This window comes from Pezoporus occidentalis, unplaced genomic scaffold (genome assembly GCF_034315485.1).
Source record: "Pezoporus occidentalis ecotype Australia unplaced genomic scaffold, CSIRO_AGI_Poc_V1 ctg307, whole genome shotgun sequence".
Lineage (NCBI taxonomy): Eukaryota > Metazoa > Chordata > Aves > Psittaciformes > Psittacidae > Pezoporus > Pezoporus occidentalis.
In genome coordinates this window covers 27,501-45,895 of record NW_026915019.1, presented here as the reverse complement: position 1 = coordinate 45,895, position 18,395 = coordinate 27,501, and the positions used below count along the sequence as shown (strand labels likewise).

Genomic DNA, 18,395 nt, shown 5'->3' with positions numbered 1-18,395 from the left:
ATTTCTCTCCACCCCAGCTCATTTCTACAATTTGTAGGAACCCATCTCTTTAATTCTTGCACATCACCATATCTATATAACCAGAACAAACTACCATGGCAAGTGCAAGGTCCTGCACCTGGGTTGCAGCAATCCCAGGCACAACTACGGGTTGGGCAGAGAAGAGATTCAGGGCAGCTCTGTGGAGAAGGACTTGGGGGTGCTGGTCGAAGAGAAAATGAACATGAGCCAGCAGTGTGTGCTTGCAGCCCAGAAAGCCAATCACTTCCTGGGCTGCATCAAAAGGAGCGTGACCAGCAGGTCGAAGGAGGTGATCCTGCCCCTCTACTCTGCTCTTGTGAGACCTCACCTGGAGTATTGTGTGCAGTTCTGGCGTCCTCAACATAAAAAGGACATGGAACTGTTGGAACAAGTCCAGAGGAGGGCCACGAGGATGACTGGGGGACTAGAGCGCCTCCTGTGTGAAGACAGGCTGAGAAAGTTGGGGCTGTTCAGCCTGGAGAAGAGAAGCTGCGTGGAGACCTCATAGCAGCCTTCCAGTACCTGAAGAGGGCCTATAAGGATGCTGGGGAGGGACTCTTCATTAAAGACTGTAGTGACAGGACAAGGGGTAACGGGTTTAAACTGCAACGGGGGAAGTTTAGATTGGATATAAGGAAGAAGTTCTTTACTATGAGGGTGGTGAGGCACTGGAATGGGTTGCCCAGGGAGGTTGTGAATGCTCCATCCCTGGCGGTGTTGAAGGCCAGGTTGGACAGAGCCTTGGGCGACATGGTTTAGTGTGAGGTGTCCCTGCCCGTGGCAGGGGGGCTGGAACTGGATGATCTTAATGTCCTTTCCAACCCTAACTATTCTATGATTCCACGACACAAGCTGGGGGATAATACACTGTTTACTCTGAGCAGTAACCAGTTTCCAACCTCCCTTATCTCCTAGGCTCCTTCCATCTGCCTGATGGCAAGAAGGTAGGGGATCCTGAAGCTCTTCTGTTTTGGATGGCTGGCTTGATACTATCAGGAATGGCAGAGTGCGGTTCTACCAGGCAATCTCCTCCTCGAATTCCCTTATGCTCCATGGCCGTTCCACCTCTTCCTGTACCTCTGCCACCATGCAGAGCAAATTGTCAACCTGCTGACATCTTATACAGCTACCATCTAACATCACTGACAGGCTCGCCTCCCTGCTTGCCTGCCCATGCCAGCCACCACTCTGACTGCTACAGCCATGCTCTGCTCCCCCACTCTGTTTGCCATGCTCCCAAGGGCAGTGTTTTACCCGTTCAGGAGTGGTGCTGCCCCTCCTGGCAACGCCCTCCGTAAGTCAGCTGCTGAGTCAGCAGCGCTGCTGTTTTCCAGGCAAGTCGTCACGAGGACTTGAGGCTCCTTTGGTGGCTCTTTGCCGCTCAGGCAAAAAATGGTTTTAGTCTTCTTATAGCTTGCAAACCTGATAGCCTAAAGTAGAGACATGCTAGGAAATGGTTTCTAAAGCACTGCACGTAACAGCAGCTTCACAAACTGCTGTTCAAAAATCACCTTCAAACATCACCTTACCTATTACATGAACAACCTAAAAGTTGTCAGGCAGAGATAAAGATGGGATAAGAGCCAGTGATCCCCTGCAGTGGTGGCTTATTGAGGAAAGGCAAAATTCCACTGAGAGACAGGGCCCTTGATGGTAGAAAGTGTCTCAAACAGACCTCTGCAGAAACGTGGTGGAGTGGAAGAAGAGCTTGCAAGTGCAAGGCATAAAGAGCCACTGTGTGGACTTGAACCAAGGGATATCCCCATCCCTTTCCAAAAAGGATATGAAATAGCAGGCAGGATGGCTTCAAAAGGAGATTTGGACTTGACAGCTGTCTCTGCTCTGTGGGGCCTGAGGGGTAGGCTGCAAATGAAGTCATCTTAGTAGAACTCCAGTGTTAAAATACCTGACCCAACCAAGAATGACTCTGCGAGAACAGAAATTCTGAACAAGGTATGCCAGACTCTTGACTACAAGAGTCTAGGGAGAATTTTTACTCTAAAAGCTAAAACTCCACTAGACCTAGGGTGAGCCATTGAGTCCAAAGACTCAATGTCTTGGGAGCAGTGCCTTTCAGAAAGCAGCTGCAACGAGTTCACTGGGGCCTTCACAAAAGGACATGCATTTTGCTTCCTTACCTGTGGGCAAATACCCCAAGCTCTCTGCCTTACTCAAAAGCGCTGTGTCAGCAGGTCACTGCAACCAGAGTTTGCCTTGTGTCAAGATAACTGACTGTGTTGTATTAAGTTAACTTGTTTTGACATTCAGCAATGGTGTTTCACTTGCCTAGACCATCATGCCTGCAGGTGTCAGATAAAGACAAGTTGTAAATGTCACCCTTTGTACTCTGTGGCATCCAGCTCAGTTGCAATCAACCCAAGGTAGGATTTGGAACATAGATAAAAGTAGGAGTGTTTTGCTTAGGAAGTTAAGGGAACGGTGAGTCAGGGACCAAGGATTTTAGCTTGAGGAGTCTGACTTCTTTCAGTCCAGATGTTGTATGTTCACCTTATACTCTCACAATTAGCTGGCATATAGACTTTGCGTCCCAATAAAGGGCAAATTGTGTTGATAACTAACATAGATGCAGCAGCATCTACAAAACATCACTCCTTTAAAGCTTTCACGCTAAATACTAGGCTGCAGGGACCCAGGGACCACCCAATATCAATGATTACATCTTTTGTCCCACTTAGGGCACAACAACTACTTCCAGGACTTCTGGAAGGACATTCATTGCATGTAAAACAAAGTGGAAGAGTCTCTCCTGTAAATGATCCTCACCTAAGGCAGAAAAAGTTCATATCCAATTAAACCATTTCATGATCATCTCTTCATCCCTAGAAGTGTTTAAGGACAGGTTAGATAGGGCCTTGAGTGACCTCGTCTAGTGGAAAGTGCCCATGCCCATGGCAGGGGTTTGGAACTAGAGGAGCTTTAAGGTCCCTTCCAACACAAACCATTCTATGATTACGTTGTGGTATCTTTTTTTTATTATCAAAGGTGTTTGCTATATAAGAGCTTGGCTCTGAGGCAAGCAATAGCTCCTGGAGTTACTAGAATGTTTCTTCCTCACTGTATAGAAGTGTATTTTGCTTTTGACATGGTCCTGGAATTATGTGGAAACAGAGGAGCAAGGTAGGGTGGAAATCTGGGCAGTACAACTCACACATTACAACTGTGTCATACTACAGAGATGATCAAATTACACTTGAGATGGAACCGTAACCTACAAACACGCACATAGATAAGTCCTCCCAGGAAACTTATCAGCTTACTGCCAGCACTGAAACCACGCAAAGTACCCAGAGCACTTCCCACCCATGTGGACTGACACAACCCACACAGCAAATGTGTCCTTGCAAGCCCAGAGACCAACGGGCGAGAGAAAGCCACTGCCAGAAAAGGCATGAGGAAAGTTGTTTCATTCCCAGCCAAGTGAGTCAAATGATCCAAAGGACAGGACTTGGTTGCCAATTTAGAGCCTGGCCATGCTCCCACCTGTACTTCAAGAAGTTACCCCATCTCCTGTGCCAACATGCTTACACACCCACATGGTGAACACTCCCCCAGACAAGAGCTCAAGGAAAAGTTCAGTTCAGATCAGACTAAGGGGCTGAGCAAAATGCCTGAGAGAGACACTAAAAAGAAAGCGAGAAGCCAGACATCAATCTTTTCTTTCCTTCAAGTTAAAAGAATTTGAACAGGATCCTTTTACCTAGGCAGATTACAGTTTGTGTTACACCACATCCATCATCTCAACACAGGTCAGCAAAGAGGCATGGCTGGACAATGAGTATATTTTAATACCACATCAAAACCTGCCTGTTTTTTCCATGAAACAAATCATTCTTTTGTACTACTAACAATAGTCCATAATAGATAATCCGTGAATTTATAAAGCCCTTTAAAAATATCAATGTCCAGATTACATATACAGTCAAAAAAAGACTGCACTTTTGGCAAAATACACCCACTCAGGACATCATCTTCAGGTCAAACTGAAGTTTATAAAGGATTTTGGTATAATTAGCCATTTGCAGGGGCTGAAAAGAGTAATTCTTGCCATCAGGTTTCCCAGCAGAGCCATACACTGTTAAATCAACTGCAGCAATGAAGTGAACAACTTGGATTTCCTCCTTGTGTTGCCTCCAGGCTATTATGCTGGAAAAGATGTGCTGACTATACAGGTAATAGAGTTTTGTATAATCCCAAGCCACACCTTCAATTCTGAGGCACAGATTCAGCAACAAGTGCCAATACTGTCAGAGGTCATCTTAAGACAAAACTTTCCACTTTCTTCACTGAGCTTCTAAGTAGACCATAAAAGCCAAATATGAAACTCTGATCTGTTTTTGTAAGCCTCACATTGCAGCACTCCAGCCAAAGGCTCCCAGGTGAATTTGGCTGGGTCGAGCCCATACTGCCATGCTATGTGTGGTAAACTCAGCACAATTTAACAAGAGGAGCCGAGTATATTCCCAGTTCAAGAGCAATAGGAGATGTGTGTGAATAGGATTCCAGGAGGGCAGAGGACTGTTCTTGATTTTTGAGCTAAATATTTCGAGCAGGAGAGACTCAAATATGCTCTATGAAAGTGAGTTTTCTTAGGGAATCTGCTATTAACTAACCAAAAAATATGGGAATCTGAAATGGTTTTGGGTTCCAGTGGAAAATTCCATGTATACAACCACAAAGCAATTGCTGGAAGACGAGGAGGAAAGCAGGCAGAGTTTTCAATGAAAACTAAACAAAGCAAACCTGCAAAAATGAACCAGTCCTTTGTTGTTGTTTTTTTTTTTTTGGCATATAAAACAATACTTCCAATCTTTTATTTTTAAACCTATTCATTACAATTTCTTGTTCTTCAAAACAAGGAATTATTCCTTATTTCCAAAAAGGCAGAAGATTCTGCAGATAGGGCAGAAGAGCTGCCACCCCCATCCTAAGAGAACTCTGCTAAACACAGACAGTGACAGGCTCAGTCCCACAAAGACAGAGCTAAGTTACGGATAAAGCCTTCATGAGCAGTGTGTCATCCTCAATGCATATGGTTTCCCCTTAGATTTCAGGTGTGGCCTGGTGATCATGCTCCCATCTTCTCGCCCAGAATCCTTTTCCATTTGATACCATCTCATGTGATGGCAAGTAACCCTCGTGTTCTTCCAGCAGCACAGAACAAGCAGCTATTGCCATTTTCTCTGGAAACAAATGAAAGCTCTGTCTTTGCCCCTTCCTTCAGACTAAATACACATATCCTTCCGACTAAATACACATATCCTTCCCCACCTACCGCTGTGTTACACATACCTGTGGCTCTCTAAAGCCATTCTGTCTTCAAAAATTTGACATTTTTTGTCATGCATCCTATTCCAAAAGTAAATAAAATAACTGTATTAAGTGGAATTATTCCCTTCATTTTACAGTTTGAGAGTTGATTTTGTTTCAAAATTTGGAGACTTTTTGATGCTGCAAAATATCTTATAGGGGATACTTAATTCAGCCTTTTGACCATGACACCTTGGAGCAAGAGACAGCTTGTGCAGCAAGGAGGGATGAAAAGCTGAATTTGGGTTTTTTCCATCAACAGTGTGTTACAAAGACATCTTCTTTGCAGCAATCACCTTTGAACAAATTTGCAAGTAGACGAGATCCACGTCTCGTGCACAGCAAAAAGCCCAAGGAGTGTTTAAACTTCTTATTTGAAGTCTGATAACTTAAAAATGTGTATTTGTCTAAATCTTAAGGGAAAAAAAAGGGATCTCCAAGGTCCACCCTTTGCAACAAGCTGGTGTATTTATCCTCCTGAGCAAATAATGGGATGTCTAAATATTGTGAGAATATTCCAAACTGGCTAATGTTACATGTGACAGTAAAAGGGTTTTGATTAACCAGAAATCGTTTGGGAGAGTATAAAAGTAACTGTTTCCCATTACTTCTTTCTGCCTTACCCAGGTGAACCAAGCTCACCCCAAGCCCCTGCCAAAAACTGACAGGATGAACTGCAGAACAGTAATTTACGTGATTTTGCTGGTGAGCCTTCCCATAGTCATAGCCCTGCCTGGAAGTTACCGGGACATAGGTAAGAATGTATCTTATTTTTTTTACTCTATCTTTTTGTATAATGCTGATGGCTGCAGCTTCTCATACATGGTTACTTGGTATCTTGCTTTGCCTCTGCCAGTTCTATGCTGGTGTTTTCTGTGGGTCAAAGGTACACAACAAACCTCAATCTGTACAATTTACTGGCGATCAGCCTCAGATGTGTGGCTTCTTAAAGGCTTGAGAATCTATTTAGTGTGCAGGACAGCCAGTGGTTACTGAGAGGAAGCCTGCTGAAGGGGAATTCCATCCACAGGAATGTGGTTGTACCACTGGTTTTAGGTACTCCAAAACTTGTTGAAGTGAAGCCTGTGGCCTTCTGGGCCCCCTCTGCAGTGCATCAGGAAGTGAGATAGAGGAGGCCCAAGAGGGATGCTGCCTCCATCGCTGGTGGCTGTTGAGAGTAGCTAAGTTACGCTATTGCTCTGTGTTTTCCTTTGGAGGGGGTCTTATTCTCTCTTCATTGACTCCTGAGAGAGCTTACAATGACCAAATTTCTCACTAAGGCCTAAAAATGGGGCCTAAAATAAGGCGCTTCTTTCCCATTACATATTGTCTTCATTAGTCAGCTCTTTTTTCACCCGTATAAATCCCAAATGCACAAAATGGCCCTACATGGTACCACAGACCTGATGTTTGTGTTATTTTTCTCATGTTTTCATCACAGTTGACACCCCTGTGTTACTCAGAGGGATAAGCTGGCTTGTTTCTTTGATTTATTTGATCTTTTTACACTGATCTCAGCCCTACTGATGCAAGGGTGAAACAGTAACACCTTGATTTGGGAGCAGGCCCCTTATTTTAAAATTAATTTCTGCGTATTCTCAAACAGACAAGGACCTTGATAATTCATGACATTTAGATTTGCCCATTAATAAAGGTGCAGTGGCAAAGGAAGAATATTTGCACAGGATTTTCACATAGATGGGACACATGCTTTCCTCTGAGACAGTTCGTAGCATGGACAGAAGAATGCAGCTCTGTGGATTTTGGAGGAGCTTTGTGTGCCATTGTAGTTTTTATTTTATCCCATGTTTTCTGCACGGAAAATCCTTCATCAGTAGCTAGAGTGGTCAAGTGCACTTTAAGATAGCTAAGGCAAGGTTAAAAGATGTTTTTAAGGTGCTTCTTTAATCATGTGCAGCATCAAAGTAGCTGAACACCCCCAGGTTTTAGTGTGTTCCTCCCCACAACATTTGTGCTAGGCAGGGAAATTATATTGGCCCTAATGTATTATAGGTCAGAAACAAGTAGATGGGAAATTACATCTCAGGCCTTGGTACTCCCACTTCTACTACCCCAGGCACTGAATCATCTTTCTCCTAGCCTCCAATACCAAAAAAAAAGAGAAGGTATTTGATGTAGTATTTAGCAAACATTTTTTTACTCAAATACTCTTGTTTTTCAGAGGGAAAAAACAGCATTGGCCAACGCTTTTTACAGCTGCAGAAGAATAATTTTAAAGCCATGTAAGTCATCCAGATAAAGCTTCTACTTGCAAATTAGCTGCCACTGCACAGCCTTGCATTGTTTGGAACACACAGCAAGTCAAATGCTCACCAGTTCTGCCAGCCCAGAATGCGTTTGTGCCAACTCAGCCCCAGTGACATGAATCCTCTTACTGTCTCACATGTAAAAGTTACAGAATTAGTTTCTTAGGTAGCCAGCAACAGGTTTAATGCTGTGTGTTCTTCTCCTAGGGCCCTGGTCATGTTTGCTCAGTACGTGCAAGGAGGCACATTTGGCAGAGCAATTAAAATGGCTGAGGATGTCACAGACCTCGCCAAAAGGTGTGCTGCTGCTGCAGCCAGGGACAATCCAGACTGCCTGAAGCCCTTGGTAAGCACATTTACGTTCCTAATCTGGCAACTGTTTTCAGAAGTGACTTGTCAAGTCAGAGCCCTGATATGTGTATTCCCAGAGAGGCATGTTAGGAGACTTCCCTAGGTATGTGTGTTTGGCCTTAACTGACTCTTTGGTTCTCCAGGCTCTCATCTACAAAGTGTCTCAAGATCAGTGAAGGAAAACAAAGGCCCTCTCCTCCCTCCATCCTGAATAACACAGCATCTGTACCGGCAGCCATGACCTGCATTTCACTAAAAGATATTCAGAAAGATGTCCCTTTATGGCTGGGGTAATCAAGAAAAAGAGTCTGAATAATGTTGTAAGGTCAGAGTGTTTAACAACCATTCCACTTGGAAGCATGTCTTGGCATAACAATAGTACCAGAGTTCAAGAAATCATCACCCAGGTTTTAGAGTTCAGTTTTAGAGGTCAGTCTGATTTTCACTGAAGTTAAAGCAGGAAGGAATTAAGAAAGAAACAGCTTATGCAAGTTGAGGCTTGTTGGCTTGAAGTAGCCTCCTTGCAAAGCTCAGAGGAGTAAAATGGAATCCTCACTCAAGTTAACTTTTTCCTAATTTTCATAGGACAAGATCTTCCTTGATACAATATGCCAGGAGGAAAATCTTACCGGGTTTACTGACTGCTGTGCTAAAAAGGATCCTGAAAAAAATGACTGCTTCCTCACTCTAAAAAATTCATCGAGAGGGTTCATTTCTCCTTTTGAAAGGCCAAATGCAGAAGCTGCCTGTAAAAATCATTCACAGAATCAACATCTATTAACGGAACAGTAAGTCACAAATTCATTGCCTAGATAAGACAGTTATGAACCTTCAGACAGCAAACACAGTTTTCAATGCAGCTGTCAAGTTCTATCTAAGATTCTCTGTAATCCTGTGCTAGTTCTTCTTCCTAATATGAATTATTTACATAATTCATCCAGCTGCAATGGTCATTCTGCAAAGCCTGTTCTGCCATCTCCTGCTTTGGATACAAGTCTGTATGTCAAACAACCTGCCCTGGTTTATTGTAGTGCATGTAAAGGCCTTACCTGAAACCAGGAGCCTCTGTTTAGTCCTTAAAAGCCAAGCAGAAGTTGTGCTGCTTCTGAACCAGAACTGGCAGAACTTGAGATTTCCAGGAAACTGGCCACACCATCAGCAGTTTCCAAGATAAACACCACACTATGTGGCTCGTCATTATGACAGTAAAACAATCAATTTTAGCTGCTACCATTTTAATTTCTGGCAGAGGCAGCTATACCACTGCTGCTCCTGCATGTGGGGGCTTACTGGGAAACTAAAGATGTTTTTCCCTGGGTTTCAGTTTTATTTATGAGGTGGCCAGAAGGCATCCTTTCCTCTATGCCCCCACCATCCTTTCTGTTGCTCTCCGATATGACGAGATGATGAAAAACTGCTGCAGAAGCTCTGAAGACCTCACTTATAACCTGGAGGAATGCTTTCAGAGACAGGTATTCCATCACAGGCTACAGATAGCAGCCACTTCTTCAGAGAATCATAGAAGGATAGAATGGTTTGTGTTAGAAGGGACCTTAAAGTTCATCCAGTTCCAACCCTGCTGCCATGGGCAGGGACACCTTCCACTAGAGCAGGTTGCTCCAAGCCCTGTCCAGCCTGGCCTTGAACACTGCCAAGGATGGGGCAGCCGCAGCTTCTCTGGGCAACCTGTGCCAGGGCCTCACCACCCTCACAGGTGAGTTCTTAGGAAGAGTTCATCTCAATCTCCCCTCTGTCAGGTTAAAGCCGTTCCTCCTTGTCCTTTGCCTACATGCCCTTGTAAAAAGTCCCTCTCCAGCTTTCCTGGAGGCCCCATTAGGTATTTTAACACTGTTATAAGGTCTCCCAATGTGGGGTGTTGGGCAGCTGAAGTTTTACAGTGAGAGCTCAAGGCAATCCCCATGCCCTGTGGCAGCATCACTGTCCTCCCAGCTCTGCTCAGAGAGGACGAGGTGCTACACAGCATACAAAAGCCTGATTTGTTTCCCTGTTAATAGCACCTCGATACAGCTCCTGCTTGTCTGGGTATCTGCACTGCAGAGACATGCCCCACACATAACCCATGTCAGAAATTCAGAGCACACTACCTGTCACAGTGGAAGACAAGGATTAAGAGCATGGAACACTTGTTTAATAAATGCCAGCAACTAAATAGCGAGCACAACAGTTCATATTGCAGCTTGGACAGTGTTTTTCTTTCACTATTAAAAGGTCCTTGTTTAAAAAACAATCACAGCAGTAGTTTTAGTGCAAAGCATTGCCTTGTCTTTTTATCCTCTTTCACAGTCTGCATCTTCTTTCTACCAGGCACCAAAGGTGGTGAAGCCAATAAAAGAAGATGGCCTAAGGCAAGAACACACATGTGGAATCTTGCACAAGTTTGGAGAAAGGACCTTGAAGGCTCTGTGAGTGCTCCCCATGTCCATCTTATTTTGAAACGAAGCACGGATGTTGTGTGTTAGCTGTGGGCAGCTCCGCACCTGCACATAGCACAGTGACTCAAATACCAGCAGTGTCCTTGTCATATGCAGCTCAAAAGCAGCATCTAACAAGGAAGACAGATTAGAAATCCAAATTTAGACATGACAGCTGTCATTGTTTCCTTAAAAACTGCCATTACCTTTCAAAATCTAAACCCAAAGTCTGAAAGGAATACAGCTCTCTGGAACGAAAGTTGGAGCAATTGTGAGCAAAATACAACTCATCTCTCTTACCTAGTTTTGACACACGGTTGCTCCTGTGATTTTTTTGCGCCCACCTACCACATTTCCTTCCACCATCTCACTGTGAAAGTAGCCTGGGGTCCTAAGACAACCCTGACAATCTCAGCTCTTGCCTTCAAGGAACATTTATTAACGTAAGCAGGGAAGAGACCATTCCTGAGCAGTTTGGATACCCCCTGCACAATAAAATGAGAGGAGCTATCACAGCCTCACACTGTGATTCGAAACAATAACTGTTTTTCTTTGTTGTAGGAAACTTGCTCAGATAAGCCAAAAATTCCCTAAAGCTGATTTTGTTACTGTTAGCAAACTTGTGATGGATGTTGCTAACATGCACAAGGACTGCTGCCGCGGAGACATGCTGGACTGCATGCATGATAGGGTAAACCTCACTTACCGTTTGAGTGTTTGCTGAAATGTAATGCTATTTTTGTGTTGGTTTCAGATTTTTCTTCCTCCTGTGCTTCACTGATTGCTCTCTGAAACTGGAGATTAACTCTGCAGTCTAAAAACCTGCTTGATTTTCCCATTTGACTTTTTAACCCAGGAGGACCTTTTGCACAGCAAGCAAGAGGTTGCACCAAATAGATCAACAGGGCTTGAATTTTCTTCCCTGTTGTACCAGATTTGCGTGGCACAGCTTTGATCAGCCGCCTCTTCTCTTTGGGAGTCACCCCCTCTGTCTGGAAAATGCAGATAAAAACACTGATCAAAAAACCCTACAAAGACCAAAATCTGGCAAAATTTCCTTCATTTCTTTTCTGCTTTACAGGAAGAGCTTCTGCACTACGTCTGCACAAACCAAGACATCCTATCAAGCAAAATAAAGCAGTGCTGTGAAAAGCCTCTGTTACAAAGAAGTGAATGCATAGTTAATACAGAAAACAATGACAGACCTGCAGACCTGTCCCCTCACATCAGGGAGTTTATAGAGGACAAGGGAATATGTGAACGTTTTGCCCAGGAAAAGGACACACACTTAGCCAGGTAACTTCAGTCTTCCTCAGCTCTTCTATTTTCTTGTTTCAATACTCTGGCCGCAAGATGACACTTTGGGCATAAAAGTTTAGCTCATCAGCCTCAGATTTGTCTGCTCTGGGAGCATGTAGGCTTGGGGTACCGGGCAAGTCGATCTTAGTAAACCACCACTTACTCCTAGAAGGTGTGAATGCAGAGCAAATGCATTCTGCAAATTTGGAGCAGAGCACGACTGTTATTTCAGAGGCAAAATTGAAGAAATGCCTGTAAAATTTAGGAGCCAACAGTTCTGATTTCAGGTGCCAGCTACAGCTTTGATACACTCTTCAGTGTTGAATTCAAAACACTTAAGTCAGACTCATGCCTCGATTCAAACGGGATCAGCTGGTTTCTGTTCTAGACATGTTCCTTTGTGCGATGAAGCCCTGATCCTACCTGTAGTAAATGTAGGCACAAATGCTCCATGATGCAACAGACACAGCATCAAGTCCCAAAGACAGAGAATTAACTTCAAATAACATACATCAGGTCTAGTTATGAAAATATATTGGGTTCAAACTGCTGTGTAGAGTAACTGCTGCAGCAGAACTCATCTTTTCATTGCCTACTGAGAACTGAGTCTGTTACTGCAAATTATTTCACAACCATTAGGGAGCTCTTTTGGCTCATCTCTAATTCCTGGTACTCCACATATTGCAGGTTTCTGTACGAATATTCCAGGAGACACCCTGAGTTTTCTGCCCAAATGCTTTTAAGAATTGGTAAAGGATATGAGGACCTACTGCACGAGTGCTGCAAGCCTGGAGCTCCAGAGGACTGCTGCAGCAGAGGGGTGGGTGCTGTCAGCCTGCACACCACATACTGATGGATTCAAACATATATATGACCACATGACTGGCCTGCTCCAGGCCTTGAGCCACAGCTGCTGTGACAAACCAGCACATGTTTCAAGGCCTCACTATGGAAAAAGCATCAACAGAGCCTTTGCAATCAACACTTGTGAAGTAATTTCACATGGATAGGCAGAGATGCTGGGAAAAGAGATGCTAGGAAAAGGCTTAGAGCTAAGGTTTCTGCTCTACACTGGGTTCTCCAAGAGTGCTAGTTGCCCTCTTCCAAATATAAAAAGCACTTACAGTTATTGTCACAGACCAAAACATGGGCATGGGCATTGTAAACCTCTTAAGCTAGGAGGTGCCCGGTGTCTCAGACCCAGACTTCCATCAGTCCTACAACATCAAATATTTCAAGGTGGTTGAAGGAGGACATGTACTACATTCAGGCAGTCTATAGAGGTTTCAGATAGACAAAGGCTTTCTATGGAATTAAAAATGGGTGGCATATAGCAGGTAAGAAGTAGTTACAGATAATCCAGGCTTTATCTGGAGGGAGTGGGGCATTCTGCATTCCCCCTGCTACAACAACTCCTCAAATTAACTTATGTTTTTCAGGAGGAGGAGCTGAAGAAACATATTTACGAAACTGAAAGTGTGATGAAGACGAGCTGTGACATTTACAGGGAGAAAGGAGATTACTATTTCCAAAACGAGTAAGACTTTTTTACATGCTTGCATTACTCTAATTACAGTAGGCAGAGCAAACCCAGAGTAGCTGAACCATATACTGTGCACAAACACAACATGCAGGCACAAGCCTCCTGCAGGAACTTTGGGCCTGATTTGCATGTTAACAAGCACATGCCTAACAAAGTATGTACACAAACTTAACGAAACCTTTAAGCTGCTCTCATAGAGTTAGGCTTCAGCTGGCCTGCTCTGGGGAGACACACTGAGCTTTTTGCCCTCCTGTGCGTGTTCAATCTTTAAAAGACGCTGGAATTACAGGCTTCCAACAAGCCTGATGGGCTCCTTCTGCCTGTTCCATCACTGAAGGCTTTCCTGGCCACAGTGGTTAGTAAGCACAGTTCTTGAAAAGAAAAAAAACAAGTAAACTTCTTTGAGCTTATCTTCTGCCCCCATCTAGTGTGCCAAGAAGACACTCAAATCCAATTTTGCTCTTAGACAAGCTCCCTATGCTCCCAGAGAAAAAAATAACAAGGGGAAGACATAGCTACCATATCATAAAAGGGCCCACTAACATGTAACTGGCAATTCTGCTGTTAATTCTATTTGTTTAACCTGGTAAGAAACTGGTCAGAGAAAGGAGAGAGGTCAAACAAATAAAGCAGGCTTGTGAGGTTCTACACACCAGGCTTAGTCCTGCTGTTGCACTACTGAGTGTTCCCTGCGGTTTGGCTGGAGCTTTGAACATGAGAAGGCAGAGGCTTGCTCACTACTGCCTCATGAAACAACATCACCGACTTCAGAAAAATTACCTTTCCAGGCTCCTCATGAGCTTCACGAAGAAGATGCCTCAACTGACATCTGCAGAGCTGATCAAGTTCACCAAGCAGATGACTACGATTGGCTCCAAATGCTGCCAGTTAAGCCTGGACAAGCTGCTGCCTTGTGCCGAGGAAAACGTGAGTATTGCTCCTCTGGATCTCAGTCATACTTCTGGAAACCCTGTCACAAATTCTGCTGCCAGCAAGGTCCAAGAGTAAAGGTAAGTGAAAAGAATGTTCACTGAGCTGCTGAGTTGACCTGAAGGTGTACTTCCATGCCTGAAGGAATCATAACTCCATCTCATTGAAGTTAAGGCTGGAATTGAACTACATAAAAAAGGTTCAGTCCATCCTCCAGACACCCATTTTCTTCACCATCCCCTTAACAAGAGCAGCCACACAGACCCACAGGTGCCCTGCTGAAGACAGCAAGTCCATGCAAGTGTGCTTTATGAAGAAATCTGTCCTCAGTTCAGCTGTAGCAGTCATTTTTCTCCTCCTTAGTAGCTGGTGCAGTGCTGTGTTTTTGACTTTCAGCCTGGGAACAATGCTGGTAACACACCGATGTTTTTCTGTTGCTAAGTAGCGCTTACTCTGACCAAGGACTTTCTGAGTATCATGTTTTGCCAGGGAGGAGGGGAAGCTGGGAGGAAGCAGAGACAGGACACCTGACCCAAACTAACCAAAGAGGTATTCCATACCACAGCACGTCATGCCCAGTATAGAAACTGCAGGGAGTCACCCGTAAAGGCCCAGATGGCTACCGGGTAGGGCCGGGTATCCTCTGGCAGGTGGCAAGTGGTTGTATTGAGCATGACTTGTGTTTATTGTTTTCCTTTTCCCCTTTTAATTTTATATTCTGCCCCTCTGTTATTTCCCTTATCATTATTATTATTGATGGCAGCAGTAGTGATTTGTGTTATACCTTAGTTACTGGGCTGTTCTTATCTCAACCCATGGGGTTTACATTCTTTAGATTCTCCTACCCATCCCTCTGGGAGCTGGGGTGAAGAGAGGGAGGAAAGCGAGTGGCTACGTGAATCTGAGTTACCTTCTGGGCTTAAACCACAACAAAATCACTTGGTTTCTGTGCACAAAGGACAGTCCCTGGAACCACATAGACATACTTCTGAAAAATTATTTCACTGACAAAAGCCAGCATTCAGTCAAAAATAAACTATCACCTACGTTACAAAGTTTAATTTAAGCTCTCTGTTATTCTTTATAACTTCAAGAGCAGTCTGTATTTTTGACTATAAAAAATGTAAATAATTTTTTTTTTTCCCACTTCTCTTGGTAAAGCTGGATCTTGTGCTTGGAGAAATATGCAGAAGACACCTGAGAGACCCTATAAACCCAGGTGTGTGCCACTGCTGCAGCAGCTCCTATGCTCTCAGGAGACCATGCATAGGGAAACTGGAAATGGATGAGCATTACATGCCCTTATCACTGACTCCAGGGCTGTTCACTTTCCGTGAAGACTTGTGTACAACTGAGGAGGAGAAGCTACAGCACAAGAAGCAAGAGTAAGGCGTGCCTCTTCTAGCCTGTTACCTTCCTGTTTCTTATTTTTACCCAGGCCATTAACTTGTGCTGGGGTGAGCCCAAACTTCCTGGACCCTCTGGCGTGATGCACAACACAGACAACACCTGCACACTTAATTCATGGGTAATCATAGAATCACAGGCTTGTTTGGGTTCGAAGGGACCTTAAAGCTCATCCAGTTCCAACACCTTCTACTAGACCAGGTTGCTCCAAGCTCTGTCCAGCCTGGTCTTGAACACTGCAAGGGATGGGGCAGCCACAGCTTCTCTGAGGCGGACCAATGCTAAAACCCTTCAGATATTTTATTTCCCAGGGGAACTGGGCATGTCTTTGCTCCCTACTGCAAATACCTACCTGGGTGGGGAATAAAAATGAAAAAGCTGTAGAAAGGAAGTGGGCAGTAACAGAGGGACTTTGCAGGACTAGGGTTGGAGAAATGCACCATAAGCTGTGTGCTTTGGAGAAATGTACCGTAAGCCATGTGCTTCCTCTGCTTTGCTCTGCTTTCCTTGCAGAATGCTCATCAACCTCATCAAATACAAGCCCCAGATCACACAGGAGCAGCTGACAGCCATCACGGCTGCCTTCACCACCATGAGAGAGCAGTGCTGCAGAGGAGACAACCCCCAGGCCTGCTTTGCCAAAGAGGTGTCCTTTCTGCTTCATCTGACCCACAATGGAAACAGGGAGTATATGCAGAAGGAGGAATTTCTCCTTTAAACAGCCAAACCAAGTCTGGCTAGCCAGAATTCCTGCAGTTCTGTTTCCAAAAGCAAATCTGATTGCCTGCACATTAGATATCAGCACCAGTTAATTCATCACTAGATGACTTACCTAATTAGTCTTGTGTTTACATGCAGTAATTGATAGATACAGAGCTCAGCTCCATCTGTTTCCTCTGGGGAGCTCCTGGGACTGGGCCTGTGAAGGACATGGACAAAGGTCTTTCCCTGGCTAACAGCTCTGAAATGAACTCTTAATTTTTTAATTCTTAGTTCTGAACTGGATTTCACTTTGAAAAGTTCCTCAGCAGTAGGGAGAGAAAGCATGTAGTCACCTTTTAGGGTCAAAGTATTTTCCCTGTTTGTATTCCCTACCACTGTTTTCCTCTTCTCTTGGCTATGTTCTTGTAGCTCATTGACCCTCACACTGCAGAGCTACTTCAGCTTCTCTTCACCCTCCAGCAAATCTGCTTTTGTCTACTTCACATCTCTCTCTCTGATGTATTCCTTCACTAAGCTTAAACCCTCCACAACCCTTAAGCCTGGCTCTCTGTTTTCCTCAGCCTTCGCCTTGCTTTAAATGACAAAATACGAAAAAAGTCTCTCCTGTGATTTCCACCTCTGAACACACCAAGCCAGCCACACATCTGCAAAGAAGCATTCTGCTACCTCCTCCCAAACATCACATCTCCAAAGGCAGCCTGAGCTGAACAGGAAAAACAACATGTTTATTAAACATAGTGGTAAACATATCTTTACTCTGTAGAACATTGTGTGTACACAGCTTGCAAACACAACAACACACTACCCACTGCTGCCACAGTGGGTAGTGGCAGCTTGCTTATTCACAAACACATCACCTTTCTGACTAGCTCATAGATATTTTGCTCTTTTCCAGGGTCCAGAACTTATAAAGAGAAGTGAAAAAATGTTGTCAGCATGAAGAGCTCCCGCAGTGCATTGGACAACACTTGCCAACCTAACAGCAAGCATATATTTTCTGATGTTCATGAAGCATAAACAGGAGCATGTGATTTGTCAGAGTGCACAAAACTACCTTGTGGCTCTTTACTCACAAATCTAGGAAAGTCTAGATGGTTTTACACCAGCTACAGTTCATCTGCTGCTGCAAACAAGGGACAAGAGGCATCTCAATAAACCATATTTTCCATAGGACCTGCTGGGCTGGGGAACTGCTTTTCAGTCATATGGGGAAGAACCCACATACAAACCTCAGCTCTGGTTCCTGTCACAGTGATTCAGAATTATCAAGGAGATGTAAAATTTAAACCAAAGCAAGTAACTTAAAGCCAGCTAAATTTCTTAGTTGTTCAGGATCCTTAAACATACAAGCCTTAAGTGCAAAGAGAAGACTCATCACCTTGAGGAAATCTGCTGAAAGAATAAGTTAAATGGATGGAAATTGTCATTAACAACATAAATCAGACCAAAACCCATTTGTTAGGTTTGTGGCTGACAGCAAGGTGGAGCCAACCTGTTGCAAACCCCTTTACAATTCTTAAATATCAAAATCACCTTGGCAAATTAGAGAGACAACCAAGAGGAAACCAACTCTATTCTACCAGGACACATTTCACACATGACACAGGAACAATTAAGCAGCTGTACCATTTCACTACAGGAGAAGTACTCACTGGGGAGCTGTGCAGGTCACCATGCGGTTATAATGAACCACAGGCCAAGAGCTATCAACAGCTGGCTGCTGATTCAGGTCTAACTTATTGCTCATATACTGGCGGCATAAGCAGAGCAACAGCTAAAGCAGAACAAGGCTTTACTCAGGTATCAGTGGTGGTTTTGATATCCAACCAATGATCAGATGGGCATCTTGGGCTTCTCCAAGCACTGCAGTTTAGAGATGCAGATTGAGATCAGTCCTCTGTAATCTGGGGTGGTTTGGGGGCTTTGTCTCTTCTTCTTATTTTAAATCAGTGATGACTTGAGATTTTCCTCAAGGGGAAGCTCAGTCATACAAATACAAGTAAGAGACAGATTCTCACTGCTGTCTGTATGGTTAATGGCTTAGGCTCCCCATCCAAAAGCAAGGCCCCTTGCCCCTGTCCCCTCTGCTTTTCA

At 44.1% G+C, this 18,395-nt stretch overlaps 1 protein-coding gene and 1 long non-coding RNA gene across 2 annotated transcripts; one reads left to right on the top strand and one right to left on the bottom strand.

Moving 5' to 3' along the window:
• The first annotated feature begins 5,980 nt into the window (after nt 1–5,980).
• Nucleotides 5,981–18,230, top strand: LOC134168281 (alpha-fetoprotein-like). Its single transcript, XM_062627776.1, has 14 exons — nt 5,981–6,103; nt 7,532–7,592; nt 7,824–7,962; nt 8,553–8,755; nt 9,292–9,439; nt 10,293–10,390; nt 10,961–11,090; nt 11,481–11,695; nt 12,386–12,518; nt 13,138–13,235; nt 14,030–14,168; nt 15,333–15,556; nt 16,092–16,224; nt 17,197–18,230. The coding sequence occupies exons 1-14, from the start codon at nt 6,019–6,021 to the stop codon at nt 17,239–17,241; spliced, it is 1,851 nt and encodes a 616-aa protein (XP_062483760.1). The 5' UTR covers nt 5,981–6,018; the 3' UTR covers nt 17,242–18,230.
• LOC134168284 (uncharacterized) lies at nt 10,153–14,088 on the bottom strand. Its single transcript, XR_009966482.1, has 2 exons — nt 14,022–14,088; nt 10,153–11,391 (listed from the first exon to the last, which is right to left on the bottom strand). It is a non-coding gene; the product is annotated as an uncharacterized LOC134168284 (long non-coding RNA).
• Nucleotides 18,231–18,395: the final 165 nt, after the last annotated feature.

What these genes read in the sequence shown, in the direction of transcription:
- LOC134168281 (XM_062627776.1), top strand. Translation starts at nt 6,019, where the DNA reads ATGAACTGCAGAACAGTAATTTACGTGATTTTGCTGGTGAGCCTTCCC. An exon ending in CAGACTGCCTGAAGCCCTTG is followed by an intron (nt 7,963 to 8,552) that starts GTAAGCACATTT and finishes TAATTTTCATAG; the next exon opens with GACAAGATCTTCCTTGATAC. An exon ending in TGCCTTGTGCCGAGGAAAAC is followed by an intron (nt 14,169 to 15,332) that starts GTGAGTATTGCT and finishes CTCTTGGTAAAG; the next exon opens with CTGGATCTTGTGCTTGGAGA.